This window comes from Hyposmocoma kahamanoa, unplaced genomic scaffold (genome assembly GCF_003589595.1).
Source record: "Hyposmocoma kahamanoa isolate Upper Pololo Valley unplaced genomic scaffold, ASM358959v1 160, whole genome shotgun sequence".
Classification (NCBI taxonomy): domain Eukaryota; kingdom Metazoa; phylum Arthropoda; class Insecta; order Lepidoptera; family Cosmopterigidae; genus Hyposmocoma; species Hyposmocoma kahamanoa.
Window position 1 is genome coordinate 8,007,931 of NW_020653575.1, and position 16,388 is coordinate 8,024,318.

At 36.6% G+C, this 16,388-nt stretch overlaps 1 protein-coding gene across 1 annotated transcript in view; it reads right to left on the minus strand.

The window, feature by feature from the left end:
* Positions 1-230: 230 nt before the first annotated feature.
* LOC113225482 overlaps positions 231-16,388 on the minus strand; it is a 39,029-nt gene continuing 22,871 nt past the window's right edge. The window contains exon 2 of the mRNA XM_026457802.1: positions 231-969. Coding sequence (XP_026313587.1) covers positions 231-969 — 739 coding nt within the window. The remainder of the gene's footprint in view (positions 970-16,388) is intronic.

The window sequence follows — 16,388 nt, forward strand, 5'->3', positions numbered from 1 at the left end:
CTCGTCGGTTATGAAACTGCATCCACCGTTCAAAACTTCTTACGTTTTTGACCCGAAAATATATATTTTCTTATTAATAATAATAATAATTAATAAATCATTTATTTGGCATCCAAGGCACACTTGTTAGTAAAATACAGACACTTTTAAACTTATGACTATAGTTAGTAAACACAGAGACAAAACACAAAACATAAAAACACACATTATTACGCTCGAGGCACCGCCGATTATCCCATCACCTCACCAGAACCTGGACGAAATGACGAAGCATCGGCGCATCGAGCTTTCAGGATGCTGCTAGGACTAGAACGTAGTCTAGAGAGTAGTGACGCCGTCTTTTTTCGCATCTCAGCAAAAAAGTAGTCTACTCCCGCTTGAGCAAACATCGACGATGCGCTACAATGTCGCGGCAGTCCCAACAGCGTACTGAAACCGTTATTATATTGAACGCGCAGGGCGCCGAGTGCCTTATGCGTATAGTTAACCCATAGACCACCTGTGTAGAAGAATTGACAATACGCCTTGAATAAAGTTATTTTGGCTTCCTCACTACAGCGGGCGAATCTATGTGCCAACATATTACATCTGGCAGCCAACGCCCTGCGTTCACGATCAATGTCAGTTTGGTCTCTAAGATCCTCCGCCAAGTAATGTCCTAGATATTTAAATCTGCTTACCCTCTTTAGCGCCACCTCATTTAGATTTATTTTAGGTTCATAAGACATCACACTACCGGGGATCCCAAAGATCATAAACTCACTCTTGACACAATTGTATACAAGCCCGTGAGTACTTGTACCCGCCGTTGGATCCAGCAGCACTATATAGTCGGCATAACTGATGTTATTTACGCTGATGCCGTCGATACGACATCCGACAGGCTTACTGCTGAGTCCAACGATCAGCTCGTTTACGTACAGGTTGAAGAGCTTCGGCGAGGTCAAACCCCCCTGCCTCTCTATTTCTCTATTGCTTTCATAGGTTGGATAAAAAATACATCCTCAAAGCAACAATTTCACGCTCATGTATTTATTAATTAAAGAGTTTCAAACAGTGTAGAGTCACCAGCACATCAAGCTGCACACTTTTGTTCGAATATCTCCTCCAGTGCCAAGGAACAAGATTCGTCAATGTGTAACTTGATGAGCTCAAAGGGTCGTATTCCAGTACTCTACTCAATACTCAAGTCAGGACTTGAGTATTGCAGTGAGCACTGAAAATCATACTCAAGTCCTTGCCATTAGGGTCGTATTTCCAGTGCTTGAAATCACACTCAAGTCTGTTCAAATCCTGACTTGAGCATTGAGTAGAGTTCTAGAATACGACCCTAAGAGTGGTTGCACACTTTCAGCAGTGATGCAAGCGCGCGTTCTATAGGCGATTGCATCGATGCAGTCGCGCATTTGCATCGCAGCTTAACGTCGCGCTTGTGTGTAAAGGTAGACAATTAGCTACTGCATCGCGTTTGCATCGTTTGTATACAATTAAAATTCAATATTTTTTTGTCAAATTGCTCCACTAGTTACAATTGTTAATACATAGAGCGATCCGGCCGGATTCGAACCGACGTCTTCTAGCAAACCGTGCCAGACGCTATGCCAACTAAGCCACAGAACGAACCAGTGGACCTCACTAATCTCTTATACTCTTCTCTTGCTACGTGCTTGTTGTTGCATCTTTGTATTTGGTTTTTCAACGACTTTTTAGCCTTAATGCTGTCTATGAGAAATCTATGAAAGTATTTCGTCACTCAGTTAGGTAACTTTATAGCTACCAAGCCCTGGCTAGAGATGTCGCTATTAACTGTGTTTAAATTTGTATCGAAAAAAATTCAATAACTTTTTGTATAATACTCCACTAGTTTGTTATATTTATTAATACAAAGATGACGATATGGCGATCTTAAAATTTAGCAAATGTTCATCAACGTAGCTACGAATTATCCCTCATCATCATCCCAACTAAATTAGCCTTCAAATGAAAACACCACTTTGAGACCAGTTTTTCAGTTTGGGAGCTACGATATACACTACGACCATTGACTTACAATTATATGGACGTCGGGTCCGCACTAAAAAGTGTCCGAACTTATAGGGCGTTAAAATCGTATACAGAGCGTCATTCGCGCTTTAGTCTCCGTTTGTTCGCCTGACAGCGAAGCAAGCAAAATTAGACAGTACTGCGATGACATTACAATTTAAATTCAACGTTTTAGCTTTTTCATATTCCTTTACATGTCACTACGTTTAAATAGGTTGACTTGGGACATTTTTTTCGTGGTTTTTGTATTAGACCCGTCGTCCTTTTATTTGTAAGTCAATGACTACGACAAACAAACACATAGACAAACGCCCTTTCTTCACTTATACATTTTTCTACGAAGATAAAGTATTCATATGTTATTCCAGACGCAAGCAACTCCTTTCTAAACTTTTATATTAGGTTAGCAAAACAACAACATTTACTCACTAGGTCGGAAAATCACTTTCTGTATGCTTCATCTTTATACAGGTTTATTTATGTAAAATACTAGCAGCATTTCGAGACTATATTCCTAACGTCATAAACAACAACTATTGTACCATGACTTATAACAAAGTGTAAATTTACCAACAACAAACTTAGGCTTTTGTTGTACTATCTGACAATTTGTGTTTGGTAGGTAAAGCGTGCAAGCGTCCCCGACCACACCCACCGTTCCTGCGTTTTGAATCTTTCTTTTGTCACCGCACAGAGCTATCACCGTTTAGAGCGAACTTTTTTTTATGCATTCGTTGCCTAATAAGGGTTCTTAAAGTTGAAGCCTCGTGGCCTAAGTAATTGACATGAGATTTTAAGACCTAATTATGTAATCATTGCATACAATATTTTTTCTACGAGTAAATAAAATAACGAAACAAACAATGTTTAATGTGTATTTTGTTAACAATCCATGACAACAAACTCGAAAGAAAGCCAAACAAACGCTACAATCGAAAAAAACAAAAGAGAATAGAAGTGCCCAAGCACAGCTTATATTTTAACCAATCTTTTTTTTAAAAAAGGTTTATAGCCCGGTTGCAAGACTTTAGGGCAATTTAACCAATTAGGAGGCAGGTAAAAAAGGTCAAAGTCAAAGTCAAAGATCATTTATTCCATAGGTAAAATAAATTTACACTTGAAAACGTCACATTTACATTACATTATATTAAGCTACTGCTCGTTCACTACGCTGACTTCCTTGAGAAGAACGAGCAAGAAACTCTAGGGATTGCTCTTTTCAAATAAACTTAAATGCGATGGAATACACTTTGAATCAAATTTGTGTGGATTCTGGAGCCATGTCGTCTTTCCATACATCTTTATCTAACACGTAGTCTTCAATTTCGTAATATGACTTTTCGATCAAAATATTTTTAATGTAGTTTTTAAACTTAGGAAATGATAAACGTAATATGCTCCGGAATCTTATTGTGAAAACGTATACAGTTCCCCATAAAAGAGTTGTTTACCTTGGTTAAACGAAATCGTGGTACCATGAGTTTGGACTTAGCTCTAAGGTTAATATTATGGATATCTTCTTTCTTATTGAAATTATGTATATTTTTACGGGCATATAAAATATTTGAGTAAATGTACTGTGATGCCACAGTCATGATACCAGTATCCTTAAACTTTTCTCTGAGAGAAACCCGAGAGCCTAGACGGTACATAGAACGAATTGCTCGTTTATGTAATACAAATATAGTTTGAATATCTGCCGCTTTACCCCACATGAGAATCCCGTAGGACATTATACTATGGAAGTAACTAAAGTAAACTAGTCTAGCAGTACTAACATCTGTAAGCTCACGTATTCTGCGGACTGCGTATGCAGCGGAGCTTAATCTGCTGGCCAGGGAAGATATATGTGGAAACCATTGAAGTTTACTATCTAAGGTCACTCCCAAGAAGACTGCTTTATTAACAAGGTCTAACTTTTCTCCGTTTATTTCTATGCTTGGACTAGTCTATTGTACGTTAGGTAATTCAAATTTAACACATTTTGTCTTCTTGGCATTAAGCAATAAATTGTTAGCATTAAACCAATAAACTACCTTAGAGAGGGTATCATTAATATGGTCATAGTTAATGTCATGTCTGTCTGTTTTAAAAATCAAGGATGTGTCATCAGCAAACAATACTATTTCGCAATGGTCCTTAATAAAGAATGGCAGATCATTAATATAAATCAGAAATAAGAAAGGTCCAGGTATTGAGCCCTGCGGAACACCCATTTTTACCGGAGAACCCAAAGAAGTCACTCCATTTATGTCTACTTTCTGAATTCTACCGTTGAGATATGACGAGACAAGTTCCGACGCTTTGCCATTTACACCGTAATGTAGCTCTACATTTTGTTTGAGATGTTGAGTAGCGTCATATCATTGTTATTTTAATTAACAAAAATACGACGTTCTCTTTTTGATAATTTGAGTACCATAGACAATAAAATTTTGATTTTGACAGATTAAAATACAGGTGTAGAAACATATTTTTATTTTTGTACGAAAGAAGAATGTAATTAAAAATCATGGAACAACAACAGTAGTTGTGGTTTATAATGTTAGTAATATAGTCCTGGGAATGATTAGTATTTTGCAACTGCGTGGATAAGGGTCTAATTCAAATTTGTTGTGCGTAATGCGTAATGTTTATTTAAAAATGAACTTTGCGAGAATAGTTTTGGTTAAATAAATTATAATACACGTGGGATGATCCTTCTGTGACGAAGGCTTACTAATTTTGTAACCTAAAACATTTACTTCACGTTTTGCAAACAAACTTTTGTAATTTATTTATCCTACAAAAGTAGAATAAAATATCATATTATTATTTAAATTAGTTATATTGGAAGGTGTTTTTAATATCTCCCCTTCGCCACTTCCATAAAAAGACCTCTTGTGATATTTACGTTACTTGTTTGTGTTGTTATTGCGTGGAAGCATTATGATTTGACCTACCACCTCTCAAACAGAGACCGTGGATCTGAACTCGAATTCGCACCACTGACTTTTTCGGAATTTATGTACTATGGCCTTCCCTGGCCTGAGAAGAGACCTATACCGAGCAGTGGGATGTATCAATGAATTAATGATGATATACACTAACAACATAATATATATTCTATTCTAACAATGCGTAAAATTCTTAGTAGGGGAAATTTTGTAACGTGGGATATAGCTATGACAAGACGGATTCGCTGTTCATTTTTTTAAAACCTGCTAGAGGTAGTCCCAATTTTCGCACAGCGGATTATACTAGACTGTTGTTTAATGTACTTACAAACTCTACATAGAACTGAGGATCAACAGATGTGTCTGGATGCTAATAATTGTTACACGAATGGCTCTGTTGGCGAGAAACAAGCTGCGAGGGGGCGGTAATAGGATTAATTTATCACAATGCTGCCAGCTTCTCGCCCGCTCGGAGTGCAATCGCCAGCTACTCTCGTGAAGCCTTTTAGAGCTGCCTTTATTACCATAGTGATTTATCCGGTACACAGCAAATTTGCAGGGAAACTGTATGACATTTGCATTTTGTTAATTTCTACATAGGACTATGTAATAGTAAATATATCGAAAATAATAGATAACCTTAAATTTATTTAGGAGTGCATTCTCCATCGTGGACCTCATCGTCACTTTCCATCATTCGGTTTTTTATTTCCGAACTTTTTTATAAAAAATCTTCAAAATTTCAGGGAAAATTTTAACATTGTGTTTTTGAAATTGCCGTAGTGTGGTTATACATGGCGACATTTAGTAGTGATGAAAACGAGCGTTCCGAACGCGCGATTGTGTCGATACACTTGCGATTTATAGGCAATGGCATCGATGCAAAAGTTAATTGTTAATTGTTTGCAAATTTAAGAGTGACATTAAATAAATAAATTAGTTAATTAATTTAAAACGTGCATCGCTTTGCGTCACTGCTTCAAGTCTCCGTGTGTAACCGTTCTTCAAACTGGTCAACGCTATCTCCTGCCATCGGGTCGATATATTCCCGCCGTAGGGATCGCGATAAGAGAGAATCTTGGTTTCGCATTGGTCATCCACTGGTGCTTGAAAGCTTGCTTCTAGCTTGTTGAAGATGTGTTTCCTTTTTAGCAGAATTTCGCAATTTACTAGCGTATGTATTATCACAGTTTACTCCAACTTAGTCAAAGAAATTAACATCAACATCACCAGTGTACCCTGGGAACAGTTATTTGAAATGATGTCACTTCTTGTTGATTATGGATTGAATACATGTTCAATCTGCAAATTTCGGTAAATTAACGCTTTGCTATATTTAAAACTGTTTTTTTTTTATCTTTTTCAAAGTCTCTCGCCCGCAGTGAATCGTCGTCATCGCAACGTCATTATTATAGCTTTCCCCGTTGTGGTTTATTTGTTACAGCGCTGGTTCTAGATTGCTCCTTTTTGTTTCCGCTGCAGTGGGAACTAATTTCGATAAAACTTCAGAGTGAAGTTTAAACACGGTAAATTGTTTTGCTTCCCGCCTTTGCCTTCGAGTTTAATTATGTCACTACGGAAAATTATTAATTTCCGCAGCAGTTTACAACTTTGAGAATGATTAGTGACCATGAGACCTGTAAAGAACCCGAAGAGTTGTTGTTTGAAAAAATATATTTTAATAAAAAAATGAAACAGTAAATAAATTACTGGGTGAAATAATTATAGCAACCGGCGTTGGGGTTACTTGTAAGTAATCATTATTTGTGTTAGAAGCTCCGCTCTTCCATATTATATTTTTTTAGATATGTATATAAACTAAAAAAAAAGTTTTATATTCTTAATATATGCAATGTAAAATAAAATTAAGAAACAATAATGATCTTAGAAAAAAGTGCCGGTACCCAAAAATATCGTTCCAAATATTAAGTAACTTATTTATACATCACTCCGTACCGAACGATGTGAAGTGATTGTCGAAATGGTATACGCGTGCGTAAGTTTCGTGGACGTGGCGAATATCAATTGTACAAAGGAACCCCAAGGGAAATATTTTGTAATAATCAATTTTGAGTCCCCGCCCGCACTGCCGTTCGTTATGCTACATCAGAGCCGAAGCCATTGAATAAGATTACGAACAGATTGGCTTAGTTTCATTGGGATAATGCATAACTGGGTGTTCAAGCGAGTAAGTATTTTGACGCGAGCCTAGATTTTAGAAGATGGGTTGTGGGGAGTCGTCCCTCGTGTCCCACAACCCGCGTGCTCAGTATTAATATGAATAAAATAAGAACAGACGGCGACAGACATAGATTCGATGTTGGCAAGCGCCCGATGGCGACTGTCGGGGCAGCAGGCGCCGCGGCGTGTCATTAAGCCGGCGAGCAATTTGCAAATTTTGGGATGAATGTGAATGTAATAACTATAGGGCTGCAGTTGAAGATCAAAATTTTGCAGTTTTCGAGTTTTTATATTATTGGATAAATTACATCCTATCATGTAACAAATTGACACATTCCTTAAGTGTATCGTATATTTTTTGTAAGAACGTTATTTAATAGCAACCTGAGCCATTTGGTCTAGCGAAACAGTTATTCCCGCTTCCCCTCCAGTGACTCGCCTTCAGTAATTCTTTATGACGTAAAATCTTAGTACTTAACAAAAGTGTAAGTCAGCGGTAATGGCAAATTCGTTTTTCCATTCTTGACGTTTTGACGCGAGAGTTGAAGACGGTAGCCACCTACGCACGGGGCGTCGCGTCGTTGGGCTCGCGCTTATGAACTGGAAATGTTGAATTGCTTCTGTCACAAAGCAAAGTACCGCTGTATGGTTATTCAATTTAGCCAATCTGGTAAAAGTTACGAGAACTTCAGCCATGGCTGAAGGTTAGGAATTGTAAATACAGATTGTACGTTTAAGCCTTGAGACTAGGGCTTGCAGAACTGGTCCGGTTCCTAAGATTTTGATTCCTAGTGCTGGGCTGAATTCAGTACCGGTACTCCCGGTAATCTCGGTACTTTTTTTTTTTTTAATATATAATAGACACACGCTTGGCCACAATCTCACCTGATGTTAAGCGACTTCTTGAAAAGCTTAACCTGTGACCTGTAAGTATATTTTTTCCGGCCTATACGTATCAATTTAATAATTTACATAATAACAATACCGTAAATAATAAAGAAAATCTTCATTCTCTAATCAACCTAAAGGTTTTTATGCAAAATATGTATTTTAGAGATAATTGCTATTAAATTTAACATAATATAATATCGTAAAATCACATTGTAGTTAAGTAATGAGTTTAAAAGAAGCATTGTAATGATAGTAACGTGTGCTATGTTACTCATAGCTCGGTAGGTAGGTCCTTGCTACAACCGGAAGTACCGCAAATCTATAATCGCAGTGACGGGATTGACTGCACCTCGCCAGTACCTGGATTTCCCGGTATTTCCAGAACCGAGAGTTCCCGGAAGCATGCTTGCGACTCTCTGTATTCAGATTTAATACAGTTAGTTACTCTTTTTAATCATTTGTAGCTTATTAAAGCTTATTATTAAATCTATGACTTAATGATAACGCTGATAAGAACCTCTAGTGTTTGTGATAATATAAAAAAAATCAGTTCAATGATAACGCCTAGTTACAAAACACTGGCAACCCTTTAGCCTCTATTGTTTAAATAATTAAATTCTTAATCGGTATCAGACATATATTTTCTTCAACTCGTTAGTATAACTTTCCTTCTCGGCCCGGTACGTGAAAGTATCATTTGGTGCCCTTGTTCCCATGATAGTGATCGCTGCCTGACTCGCATGGTCTTATCTAATCTGCCCTGCCGACCCCCGATAACATCAGCTTTGTGTAACTACCGAGTTTTAAGCTTAAGCGAACTTGGCTCCTCAAGAACAAGAGGCTTGAGACGACCTCCTCTATTCGATATAGTAGCAGTAGAGCTTCTTGTGAAATAGTTCGTCCAGGGAAGTACTGCCACTTTACCTATTTCAGCAGCTAAGCAGTAATGTTAGCATTTCTGCGTTTCGGTTTCTTGAGACTTGTCAACTTGTGTCTCTGATACTGTTATAGTCAGATGTGTCTTATGTACGTGTATTATGTTTTTTTAAGTCGTCAACTTACTTTACTTACACTTTGAGGTAATTGCCTCTTATACTGCGTCTTCTTTAACTGAACTGCCCAACAACTATCCGAATAACAATAGTTGCAAGTCGGTTCTACGTTAGAAGTCGTTTAACTTCGAAAAGATAATTTAAGTTCGTCTAAGGTAGACGTGAAAGTGTTTCACTGCGTAATGTATATGATCCGCTTTACAATGTTTTATCTAGTTCGCTGTGCCTAAAGTTTTCTATTTGTACCACACAATAAAGCCTCCGAAGCAGGGTGGCGGCCTTGACCTTGCTTGCCCAGTTCCGGCGATAGTAAAATGACCCACCCCGCAGGTCAACTCACCCCCGCGTCTTTCACCGGTGATTTGCTCAAGGTTTTGTCACATACTTCCGGTGCAATTAACAATGTTTCTTTTGAACAGAGTTTAATTTTTTATTTCAATTCGATAAATGAATAGGCAACAAGGTATGCTGTTAAAAAAATATAGCAACATTACATAGTTAAATAAACTATTAATAGGTTTTATTACTTACTTGAAATTTTTTAAATTTTATACAAATTGTTTGGAATTTCGAAGAAGACGATAGATATCAGTTATAATAATATATATTCACCAGAACAGAAATTGAACAACCACATATTTAGACGATGGAGAAACAAAATAGAAAAACAATGCTTGTCATCGTACAGCTATAAACAAAACTAAGCGGCCACTATAAATCAATGATCTATGAGTACAGAACCTCAACACGCCTCCTTAGATTTATACGACAACAGTAATCAACAATATAAAATTAACAACACTACAAATATGGCATATCAAATCAAGTTATATTTAACATTTGCCAGAATTTAAAGAATGTAATATTTCCTAACGATTTAGTGAGACTGTCTGCAACATTATCTTCCGAATTAACTTTAACAATATCAATAGTTCCATTCTTAACATTCTCATGAACATAATGGAATTCAATATGCTTCGAGTTCGTCGTGAAATTACCATACCTAGCAATAGCTACAGCACCAGAATTATCTTCATAAATGCTTACAGGAGCATCGAATGCTATAAAAACATCACCAAGTATACTACGTAACAAGTTATTTCAGTTACAGCTTATAACAACGCTATATATTCAGCAAACGTGGAAGTCTTTGTCTCAACAATTTGTTTCTTTGACTTCCAGTACACAGCGTTACCAAATAATCGAATCACAAAACCAGTAGTAGACTTACGGTCGACGATATCTCCGGTCCAATCGACATCTATGTAACAATCCATTATATTAGCCTTTAAATTCCGATAATTCCGAAATTGAACAACCACATATTTAGCCGCTCACGCGATACATGCAGCCACAGACGCATACCATACCTAGAGGTGATGATTTTATACCGATTTATCGGATATCGAAGTTATAACAGGTAAAAGAACTAATATTAATTGCTATTTCGGTAACTACTCTAGCAAACTATAAAGTTTTTAATGCCTGGGTCTGTCATTTAAAAAAAATAAACAACTTCAAAAATACGACACGACAATCGTGTGTGTTATTGTTTGGGCTGTCGATTTCGGTGTTTATTTATTGAAAACATAGCGTAAGTAGGGTTTTTTAAGTTTACACTGAATATAAATGTTTATAAACTATACTTTAAGGAGTAATTTCATGGTAAACGTTAGAACCACTCAAACGGAATATTATCATATTTATCCAAGTACACCAAAAATTTCATTAGTGCTTTTTAAGTGCAGGATTTGCGGTGTATTACTGCATTTTATTTGAGATGTTTTTGTTGGTAGTACGGAGGGTATTTATTTAGCAATGCAGAATAATAATTTTTATTTATAATAACTTGTATTTAAACTGAATTCTTTTCTATTTTGCGAAACCAAATCGCCATTTTGCGGTAGGAGGAGCGCATCGCGTAAGTGGTTAGACGATGGAGAAACAAAATAGAAAAATAATGCTTGTCATCGTATAGCTATAAACAAAACTAAGCGGTCTGTATAAATCTATCATGTATGGGTATAGAACCTCAACACAAATACCGCCAAGAAAGAACCACCGATATGTGTTCGTAAATTTAGAGAAATATCAAAAGTCAAAATCCTATAAAACTTGGACGAAATCACAATTTAAAACCATCAGCAGCAAAAAAGAAACCATTATTAAATTCAATTCTCGAGGCGTTATTCAAAATCCAACTGCGCAAAAGAAAGGGGGATAATAAGATGTCGTCGATTGTGTCCCGATTTAACCACTCCGGTCTACGCAATTCTGCGATTGCAATTGATAAGCGATTATGATTGCTTTGAGATGAAATTCATAATAACTAGAGTTCTGTTTTATGTGGATAACTGATATTAAACAATGTGGTGGTGGTGGTGCGTTATTATTATTGTTACTTCCTTGAACGACCTCTTTCACAACGAGCTCTTCTGCTACTAAATGTTTTTAAATCATCGTCAATTTATTATAATTGCCCCCGTGGCCGAACGGTTACGTTATGTCATAAACTGTGACAGTAGCTGAAGTCTTCTTCTCGTCGTATCGATGGCATGCATACAAAAATGCTTGCCACAGTGTCCCTAAAATCTTTGCGATTTAAAGCTCTGAGTGGCACTACAACTGTTATGGACAGGCGTGTAGCTCTAACTATCTGTCGCACGACTTGTTCGTGCCGTCACTCGATGTTATAAAAAAAAGTAACATATTATTTTCGGTGTAATTATTTCACTTTTAAATAAAAAGTAAAATGAATCACATAATATATATAAAAAATTAGGTACGCAAATTGATAGTAAATTTTATCCAGTAAATGATTTAAATGTTGACCAGGTCTTAGCAGTGGTTTCGTGGGGTGGTTACACCCCTCTCGGGAATCTTCAGTCGTGTTTTAAGAGCCAAGACGAGATATTGTACAACTCGTTGCTCCTTTCGTCGATCAAAATTTATATACTATCGTATAAAAAGAAATGCTAACGTGTGTATAATATTTCTGTAGTATTATTGCATAACGAAAACTCGATAACATAACGTGATTTTATATTAAATAAAAGCTTATAAGTTTGTTGAAAAATAAATAAAGAAGTTTTTTTTATTCCCCTGCTGGGGAATTCATAATTGATTCTTGGTCATGAAACTTTTTAAAAAAAAATTTATACTCAAAATTTGTTTTTCGTACAAATAGTATCGACCTCGGTGGCCCAACGATGATGCTTTAGATAGTGCTCCGGAATGAATGCCGTTGCTCTGACACTAATAATACACGGAATTCCCTAGACCAGGTCCTTCTTATAAATTATCGTACAATCGCACAGCCATTAAGCCGGGCATTCAGTGCTCCGCTTACACTTCGCCTAAGACCAACCTTAAAACAACTTCAAAGAAAATGAACATCGCGAGAAGGTTCTTTGAGAGCTTTGTAAATGCAAGCCGAGGGAGAGTTCGTTTCAAAGAAAAACTTTAACATGAAATTATAATATAAAATATTTTTATCCCTAACGAAAAATGAGGGGTTTTAAGGCTTTGTCTGTATGTCTGTCTATATGTGGGTCGCATCTGTTATACCAGTCCTTACATTTGGGAGCTACTACTATTTTGTAGGCCTATTTAATCAATCGTTATCTTTATTGTTGAAGGTCGTATCCCCGAAAGGTTTTCGAGACTTTGTGGACGATTTTCTTCCATCTGGTTCTGTCTTCGGCCTCTCTCAGGGCAGTTGTTATAGGGAGGCCAGTGAGGGCGGTCACTTGGTCACTCCATCGGCTAGGTGATTGACCGCGGAGCCTCTTTCTCTCCACCTTAATCAAGGTGGTGTGGTATAAAAATTATCAGCTCTTTTCCAACTTAGTGTAGGCATCTTAGTCATGAGATGAATATTTATTATACTTCAAGGTATACAAAGTTTTTCTTAGGATTAGGTTACGGCTTTACATAATAATAGATGTTTATTTATAGAAAGGTTTTTGAACTCGTGTAATTTTGGAATTATAATACGTTTCGATACCTTCTATGAACACTGCCATATTTGATATAATTATTAATACAAAGATCGAACACTCAGAAAAAATTCTTTCGATCCGGTCGGATTCGAACCGACGTCTTCTTGCATACCGTGCCAGACGCTTTACCAACTAAGCCACGGAACAAACCAACGGACCTCACGAATTTTTCTATGTGCTTGTGTCGTGTCTTTGTACTTGGTCTTTCAACGACTTTTTATTCGTAGCGCCATCTATGAGAAATCTATGACAGATATATCACCCAGTTAGTACCTTTACAGCTACCAGTCATGGCGAGAGATGTCGCTATGTATTAATTAAATTTTTATTGAATTGATATTAAATTTTTTTTTGTGAAATTACTCCACTAGTTTGTTATAATTATTAATACAAAGATCGAACACTCAAATCGAACGGTCGGTTCGAATCCGACCGGATCGAAGGAATTTTTTCTTTGTGTTCGATCTTTGTATTAATAATTATAACAAACTAGTGGAGTAATTTCACAAAAAATAATTGAATATCAATTCAATAAAAATTTAATTAATATTAGTTATGCTGATGATATGGTGCTGTTGAGCCCCTCAGTCGGTGCCTTGAGGAGGTTGTTGAAAATCTGTGAGCAATATGCGGTGGCCCATGGACTCAGGTATAATGCCAAGAAAAGTGAGCACGAAAACGTATAACACTGTTCCACCTGTTACACTAGATGGCGCTCCTCTCAAGCAAGTGAAGCAGTTTAAATACCTGGGTCACTGGGTGACTGATGCGCTCACAGATAACTTAGAGCTGGATAGGGAGCGCAGGACATTGACGGTAAGGTGCAATATGTTGGCTCGCGGGTTTGCACGGTGTACGAATGAGGTCAATTTAACTCTTTTAAGGCCTTCTGCCAGACACTGTACACCTGCGACCTGTGGGTTAATTATACGCAGAAATCCTTCAATGCCCTGAAGGTCCAGTATAATAACACCTTTAGAATGCTGTTGCGGCTGCCCCCGTTCTGTAGTGCGTCCGGCATGTTTACGGAGGCAGTTTCAGTTGTACGGAAACGCATTTCGTCGACCATGAGCAGGATGCGTGGCAGCAGTAATAGCCTTCTGAACACCATATAGGAGGATGTAGCGTATCCGATATTGTGCCATTGGACCAGAATCATGTCACCAAGAAGGGCTGGTGACATGAATTCTAATTCCGCATACCTATTGTTAATTTATATTATTTATTTTTAAGTGTTTCTATTTTGATTATTTTATTAAGTGTAATTTACTAACATAGTCCTAAGTTTTTGATTGTTCCTAACGAAGTGGATCAATGATCTTAAATAAATTATTATTATTATTATTATTATTATTATTATTATTATTATTATTATTTTCGTATTTATTTTAAACTATTTATTATTATTATTATTATTATTATTATTACACGTACGTTTTTAGCATAATTGATAGTATTTATAATGTGTATTGCTCAACAGTACATTGCTTTTTTCTTTTACGATTTTTGAGTTACGACTACTCTAAGACGGTGAGGGCCTGGTGAGCTATAATACAGGTTTGGTTGCCCAGTACGGTCTCTAGTCTCTCACAAGGGATACAACTTTTAAAATTGTTAGTCTATGATAAAATAAGTGTATATTTATTTCCTCGTGTTGAGAAAATAAACTATTATTATAGTATACGGTGACCATTGACTTACAAATAAATGGACGACGGGTCTAATACAAAAACCACGAAAAAATGTCCCAAGTCAACCTATTTAAACGTAGTGACATGTAAAGGAATATGAAAAAGCTAAAACGTTAAATTTAAATTGTAATGTCATCGCAGTACTGTCTAATTTTGCTTGCTTCGCTGTCAGTCGAACAAACGAAGACTAAAGCGTGAATGACGCTCTGTATACGATTTTAACGCCCTTTAAGTTCGGACACTTTTTAGCGCGGACCCGACGTCCATATAATTAAAGTAAAGTCAATGACGGTGACATATCAAATTGATAGCTAAAGAGTCCAGCCTTTACATATATAGAGTCAAAATGTTATTTTGGTGAGTTTAAACTTGGTATCTAGAGATGCACAAGCGCCCGGGTTTAGTTGGGTTAAGACCTCGAAACGCTCGAATTCGTGGGCAAAAACTATTTACAAATAAATGTTTTGTTTTTAACCGACTTCAAAATAAGGAGAAGGTTCTCAATTCGACTGTAGTCGTAAGTCAGTATTGGTCCCAGTTAAATTTTATGAAAATATTCCACCTCTAAAACTAAACGCCAACTTGGGGATGAATCCGATTTCGCGCGATTCCGTTAACCGATTTCAATAAAACTTGGCAAACAGATGTAATTCCACGACCTATTGAGGTCGGTTTTTTATAATGTCCAAATTTAATGATATTTATTAAAGAATCCACAGGATTGCAAGCTGAGTGTTGTGTGAAAAATATTTTTTTACATCGAAATTTGTAATAATAATGGAATTATACCAAATTTCGTATTCATCGTTTCTGCCCACGATTTTGGCAAGAAATGGGTTAAAACCGTGTTAAAACGTTTTCCCGGGCGGGTTGCTTGGGCTATAAATCTACTGCCCATCTCGTATCGATTATAATTTTAAAAGAAGGTAAACAGTGTTTTGTGTGGAAACACAAGTAAAAGAAACTCGAGTTTTGTAAAGCGCAATGGACAAGGATTTCGTAAAACATAATGTGATTGGATTGGAAAGACGTGTGTACAGTAAAATACACTCGTTTTACAGCCTTTGAACATTTTGAGCGTAGCCCTTGCGAGTTTCAATTGAAGTTTACTTTGGTTCTGATCTTTACAAACGAAATCACTCGACTTTAGAACCTTTAAGAGCAGATCGGATATTTGTAGGTTTCTTTTATGATACCAAGTGAGCGACACGTCTACCCGTGACAGTTACAGTGTCACTCAGAATTTTAAATCGCAAAGACTTATTCATATACATATTCTTTATTTGCAAGTTACGTGGCTATTTAGCTGGTGTTCTTATACTAACGGTACTTTACATGTAACACCCCGTGCGGACACTGCAACATTCTGAAGGCACTATGTCATTACTTTAATAAAACATATACTTTATTTAAATAAAATTAGGAATTATTAATAACAAAAAACTTAAAAGATTTTAGGCAATATCAACAATAATTATTAGTAACTCCTTTTCCATGGTCTCATTCCTGATACACTTATGGTTGGCTATTTGACATTGTTTTACAAATTATATATTTGGTAATTCGTTTTTAAGCACTATTTGCTAAAAAGTA